At 35.5% G+C, this 6,800-nt stretch overlaps 1 protein-coding gene across 1 annotated transcript; it reads right to left on the minus strand.

The window, feature by feature from the left end:
* Positions 1-1,146: 1,146 nt before the first annotated feature.
* Positions 1,147-6,255, minus strand: LOC132272580 (uncharacterized). The gene is made up of 5 exons (XM_059773700.1): positions 5,909-6,255; positions 3,472-5,821; positions 3,164-3,389; positions 2,327-2,398; positions 1,147-1,829 (listed from the first exon to the last, which is right to left on the minus strand). The coding sequence occupies exons 1-2, from the start codon at positions 6,253-6,255 to the stop codon at positions 3,964-3,966; spliced, it is 2,205 nt and encodes a 734-aa protein (XP_059629683.1). The 3' UTR covers positions 1,147-1,829; positions 2,327-2,398; positions 3,164-3,389; positions 3,472-3,963.
* Positions 6,256-6,800: the final 545 nt, after the last annotated feature.

Consider the following 6,800-nt stretch of genomic DNA (forward strand, 5'->3'; position numbering starts at 1 on the left):
CATTCAACCTTGCACTTCACCACTAAACTGGACTTTGTTCTCTTCCAAACTAAAAAAAACGTAAAAGAAACTACCAACTTTATCAGAACTTAAATGGGATATAAAAATGCATGTTGTGTTGCATTTAAACCCATGTTTTTCTTTAAGTTTTTCTTTTTCCACACAAAATGCAGTTAGAGAAACTGACAGAAGCCCAATTTCTTTTTCCACACAAAATGCAAGGATCCTCTTCCTGTAAGCTTCTTTGGCTGGAGAGCATGGTGTTGGGCTTTCTTTTCTTACCATCCCACCGTTGAGCATGTAATGTGCAAAATCAAAATCCATTGCAGATCGGTTGGGAATAAACCTATCCAGCTGCCATCCCAAAAGAACAAGATTAGTGTGAATTTCCAATAAAACCTATATATATATATATATAAAGGCAAAATGACAGGAAAAAATCAGCCATAGAGTTTAAAACCCAGGAGCAAGATTAGTGTGAAGCCTATTGCGATGACAAAAGAAGGCAGGCAAAGATATTAAAAAAAAAATTAAATAAATAAAGAGAGTATATTTTGAAATGTAATATTTTCTTTATATGGAACACAAAAACAAAACCTGAAACTATCGTTACTGTCTTCTACAACTATTTTGGTTCCTTTCGAGTAAAAATTCTTTGTAATCCAAGACAATAGGACATATGATAATATTACATTATTATCTATTTTCCTCACTTAGAAACCTAACAACTGGAGAAATGAAAATGCTTACCGGTTCACCTTATAGCCTGTTGGCTTATGGTTTGAATTATAAACCCACTGGTCAAGGTTCGAGACTGGTATATATAGAGAGGAAGCTATATGAGAAGTCACAGATGTTAGATTGTGAATCTTTTGGTCATTCAACCCAATCTTGCTCTTCTAAGCCCACTACTAAGCATACACAAAAATGGAGAATGAAGGAGGACGGCTAGACCTAATTCGAATTAGTGGGAGGAAGTTATAAGGGGAAAAGGGAGAAGTGTTGTGGATCCCCCCAATGAGGAATTGTGAAAGGAAAGCCCAAAAATGGCTATACCTATTGCTTCATTATCAAATATATTTCAATTCACTTCTTCTATTTGATGTGTCTTTGATCACAATCTCATTGCACCTCTCTCAAGAGATTATGGGACCTATTGATTATTTAAACTTTATTGGGTCTATTTCTCTGAATAAAGAAAGAACTACGTAAATCCAAATTTATACAAATAGAAACAAAAACATATTGAGTGTGTTTTCCCTGAATCTTCATGTTGAATCCCATGGAAATCCAAACCATCCAAAAAATTATCTAATGATGTCAAAAATTCTAGTCGTGCAGAATCTATACAAGTTGAACAAATAAACCCTAAATTCCTGAAAACTCATATTCGTAGACAATAAACCATCCAAATATGCTAAAGAAACCCTTACGTGAAAAAAAATCAAAATCCAAGAAATTAATGGGAACATCAACCACAAAAATCTAAAGATATTGCAAACAACACTAGATATCGTCTAAAAAAAAGAAACATTCAAATAGTAGACGAAGAAACCGTAGTTCACAGTAAATCCAAAAGTCCAACAAATTCACGAAGACAAACAAAAGAAAGAAAATCAAAAGGAATTCGATACAAAAGCTAAAAGAATTTAAACTTTTCTCGTTTTCTTGAATTCATTGCAACGAAACAGAAAGCCGAAAATATCAATTGGTTGGCGAACATACATAAACACACACAAGCAGATGGAAACACATACTTTTTCGCACAAATTTTGCCTTCGAAGTTTCTGATCGGAGAGAGGGAATCGCGACATTTTTGTGTCCAATTCCTGAATCCAAAATTGATGTTTTAGGAACAGCATATATATATATATATATAGGGATTAAAATTGTATAAAAATAGAGTAGAAATCCTAGCAAAACGATGAACAAGACTAGAGAGAGAGAGAGAGAGAGCAAGATAGCGTTGATGAATGAGTTGGGTTTAAGAGAAAATTAGCAAAACCTCTACATATCAACATGTACGAAGAACGTGAGAACTTGCATTAACTCATTAAACAACATATCAACAACTTCTCCTCCACAACAATCAATCAAAACCTCCACATACGATGATCCCATACTCCCATGCTTTCAACATTTTAAAACAAGAAAAAAAAAAATGGGCTCCACATGGGCCGATGTAGCAATAAGGTAATAAAGTTCATGATACACCATAAAATTGGTCACTTAAAGGCATGTGACCCCCCCGAGTATGAGTATAAAAAGCATTACAAATGTGCAATCATAAAAGATTTTTATCGAACATAAAGACCATATAACTTACAAATTTGATGTACTTGATAGCCATGCAATCGACGCTCCCGTTGTTATCTCTTCCCAGCCCCTAGCGGGAAGACTACATTTGAAGTACATGCAAATCAATTAAACAAAATATAACACCAAAATATTGTACAAGTGGAGATGGTTAAATGAAAAAACTCAAAAATAAGGGACATATGAGCAAACAACTTTTTTATTAGGCGCTAGTAACCAAAAGCAAGACTCTAAACAAAATAAATAAATAAATGGGGTAACAGTAGTCAACTAAGATTATAGCAAAATCCTTTTTATTATTGTTTATTTATTTTTTTATTCTATCAAACATGATTGGACAATTTGGACAACAAAAAATCAGAAGGAAGCCCAAAAAGTCTATTTGAAACAATTTTTCCCAGAAATACATACTTCACTTTGAAAAATCAATAAAAAAGAAATTCTCAAACAATTTGCATGAAACCAAGTCCATTGGAAGCTTAAACACACAATTTTTCTTCTATCAATTTAAATCAATAAATTTTCTTACCGATTAAATAAGGTTTGAAGGAAGAGATAGGAAGAATTCTGCTTACAAAACAAGGATCACAGCATGTTAAGATTAACTTCAAAAATCCATACTAATTTCAAAATCCAATCAATTTGAGCCAAAACAAAAACCTGTAAACTCATTAATAATAACTGATATCACATAATTTGAAGTGATTATTGTCAATTATGCTCGTGAGTTTGAAATGTATTCGTTCACGTGATCTTTTGGACATTTAATAGAGAAACAAACAAGTCTTTTTCTTTGTCATTGTATAAAAAAGAACAAGTGATAAATACCAAAAAGTGCCATACATACCTCATCGGTTCGCAACACAACAAATTGGTCTCTGCTGGTTATATGTGACAACACCTCACTTCAGGGACGGATATAAGTCCAAAATCCTTAATAAAGTAGTCCCCAAAGGCTCTAGACATTGCCAATCTGGGGCATTCCTCATTCGGCAGCCAAATTTTATGCACCACAGGCTTGTCGTTTAAACTGAACACTCTTCCTTTGTACTGATTTATCCATTCAGCCTCATCTGTCAAACAATGTTGATAATGTAAACACAATGTTCATATAATTTTTGAGACACAAAGAAAGTGAGGAAGAGAGAGACTCACGAGGTAAATTGTGGTTGAAATAACAGTCATAATGCAGTAGGGGAGCTCCAAGGAATTAATAGTGAGGAAACAAGTCATAATGACTTTAATATGATGTTATTTTCCTAGCCTTCCGTAAGCATGTAACATGTAAGCCCGTCCATTGTCACATAATCCCATAACCTCCTTGCTTTCACGACCCTCCAGCTGCCAGAAAACTCACACACCTATGATTTTTAAATAACACTCCACATGAGACTCATACGAGGACCCAGGAAAATAATTTCAATACCAAAATAAACCACCAGACGAATAATACAGATTCAACTTAGAATAAGTTACATCATACTTAGAAATGTTTTCTAAATAAGTTAGAAATACTATCACAACATAGTTATACTAATGCAGTAGGGGAGCTCCAAGGAATTAATAGTAATTACAAAATAATTCCATATTTAAGGCCTTAACACCTTACAAAATAACTCCACTAGAATTAGCAATTATATAACTATTCTATCCAGGTATAGGAGCCTTGCACTTTCGACGATTATGACCATTCTCGCCGCATCGCGAACAGTGTAACGACCTTACATTTTGAAATTGTGATTCGATTCGTTTAATACGAGGTCGTCCAGGGGGACGTGTTACCGCAGGAGGCCTAAGATGGGAAGCACCTTCACCGTCAGCAGCAGCAACAGCAGCTGCATTCGGCATATCATGCATGGGGACAGAAGACATGAGATGTTCACATAGTTTTTGTTGTGTTTCAACCCTAAACCATGGATCAACCATCTCATAAATATTTAAAGATAATTCATGGATGGCATAGCATGCATGCGAACAAGGAATCCCACTCATGGTCCACTTCAAACAACTACAAGAATTTTCACTGCCAAATACCACCCTGAATGGTTTTCTGTCTCGATCATATATTGTACACTCAGTAGGCGAAACACGCATCGACTGAAAACCAAGAGCTAACTCTTGCTCTTTTTTTATTTTCTCCTCAATACGATCCCCAACCGGGATAGTCCACTTCTGAACGTCCAAACTCTTTTGGTATAAAAATTTGCTGAGTCTTTGCATGTGTGTATCCATCAACCTTGTGATTGAAAAAACCCTCTCTTCTTTCACCCATGCATTGAAGGACTCTGCTTGATTGGTGTATAATTTATCCCAACGCTTGGAAGTAAACATAGCATTTGACCAATGTTCAGGTGAATTCGCCAAAACCCAATCGCATAACTCCCCTCGAAATACCCGCATGGCAGCCAATGCATTCTTATACTCATCTACAGTTCGAGCATATGCAATTTTATCGAGTAATTTTTTCGCATGCTCTTTACCCGAAGCCCTCAATCCTAAACTTTGTCTCCCAAGAATGGATGTAGAAAAATTCGCCGTTAGGTGACGAAGACACCATGAGTGGTACTGGGAGCCAAAAATATCTCTAATACAACTTATTAGGCTCGGATGCCTGTCGGTTAAGATTGTCACAATGCGACCATCTAGAATCTCTTTCACCTTGCTCAAGAACCAATGCCAATCATCATCATTCTCAGAAGAAACAACAGCATACGCCAAAGGCCACAAGCCATCATTCGCATCGAACCCCGTTGCACCAAGCATTGTTCCTTTATAATTGCCACTCAAGTGGCAAGCATCGATTGCTAACATGGGCCTGCAATAGTTGATGAAACCTCGTATGGAGCACCCATAAGCTACAAACACTCGCTTAAATCTCCTATCATCCGTGCACTCCCACGATGTAATTGTCCCAGGAATATATTCTGCTATTCGTTCACACAACCACGGGACTAAAATATAGCTATCCTTGGGATTTCCCTCAATGATATGACGTGCACACTCCTTAGCTCTCCACGATTGCATGTAAGTCATTTTAGCAGAAAATTCACCGTTTATGTCTGTGGAAATAGTCTTGGGGGTGCATTTAGGATTGTCCCTAACCTTGTTCACAATAGCTCGACCCATTTCCTTCGACCAAAAAATGGCTTTATAATCTGAAATGTCTTGAGCAGTGTGAGTGTGAACATTATTAAACCGCTTGATTCTCACTATATCACCACTTCCTTCACAACCAGCTGATAATTTCCATGGACAATTATTAACCTCGCACACAACTCTATAATATTTTCTACTATTGTCCAAGTACTTGAACCGAAAATGATTACGAAGACCAAACAAAACGAGTGCATCTTTGAAATCATTTGGGCTGTCAAAAAGCTGATCCACGCAAAGAATGTCATCAATGTGTCGGAAAGAATCCCGATGCGCATTTATCGGAGGAAATGAAGACGTTGACGCAACACTTTGTAGAAGACCAATTGGCGATGTGGCTTCAACAAATTGTCTACAAGTGGATAAAAAGGTATATTAAAAATCACATAACCTATGCAGCGCATACATCAATGTATTACTTTAAATATATGTGTCTTACCTCTCACTATGATCAGTAGGAATTGTGCATGATGCAATTACAGGCTCTGCATCTTCCATATACACATTTAGCATGGGACCACTCACTAGAAGCATCACTCTAAATCCAGATTCTCCCGTCATCCTCAAAAGTTCATTCTTGTTAGATTCGGTGGTATAATATATGACTTTACCACTCATGTTTGAAGATGAACGTTGTTGTAACTCATTTATAAATGATTCGTATGTTGTTGTTGTTGTTATCATAAAAGGGTCTGTGACACCGCCGATGTATATAATTTCCCCATTCTCATTTTTGTCAATTTTCCCATCAAATCGACAATAGCATATAATTTGTCTCTCATCCATTTGTCCAACTGCTTCGAAAATTGACTCATTAGTTTAAAAAAAAAAACTAAATATGAAGTTCAAAAAAAAATGAAATATAAAACAATTAAATATCATAATTATATAATGTAATTTAGAGATCTATTTACACCGAAACACTACTAATTCCCTCAATAGGGATAGGCGGTGTCAAGATTAAACTTTTCCTAAACACACACTACAGACCTTTTTCAAATCAAAATACAACCACAAAATCAATGCCATTGATTACTAGATAATTGTATCACTATGTGTACAACAAACATATATACAAGATGAGGGAGATTATGAGATGAATAGAGAGTTAAATGGGACAATATAGATTGAAAATAAAAAATTGAGAGTTAAATAGAGAGAGAGCAGAGTGTTGAATATTTTTCACACACAAATATTATATGTGTAAGTCTTGAAAATGGGGGAGACAAGTACAAGGGAATGTTGGAATAATAAATTAATACTAAATACATTTTTTTTATAAATTAATGCTAAATACATATATTAAAAAAGCCTCATTCATAGAGTTTGCT

The sequence above is a fragment of the Cornus florida genome, unplaced genomic scaffold, assembly GCF_030987335.1.
Source record: "Cornus florida cultivar Cherokee Brave unplaced genomic scaffold, ASM3098733v1 CherokeeBrave_3.0.0_Hap2_Chr09, whole genome shotgun sequence".
Taxonomy (NCBI): Eukaryota; Viridiplantae; Streptophyta; class Magnoliopsida; order Cornales; family Cornaceae; genus Cornus; species Cornus florida.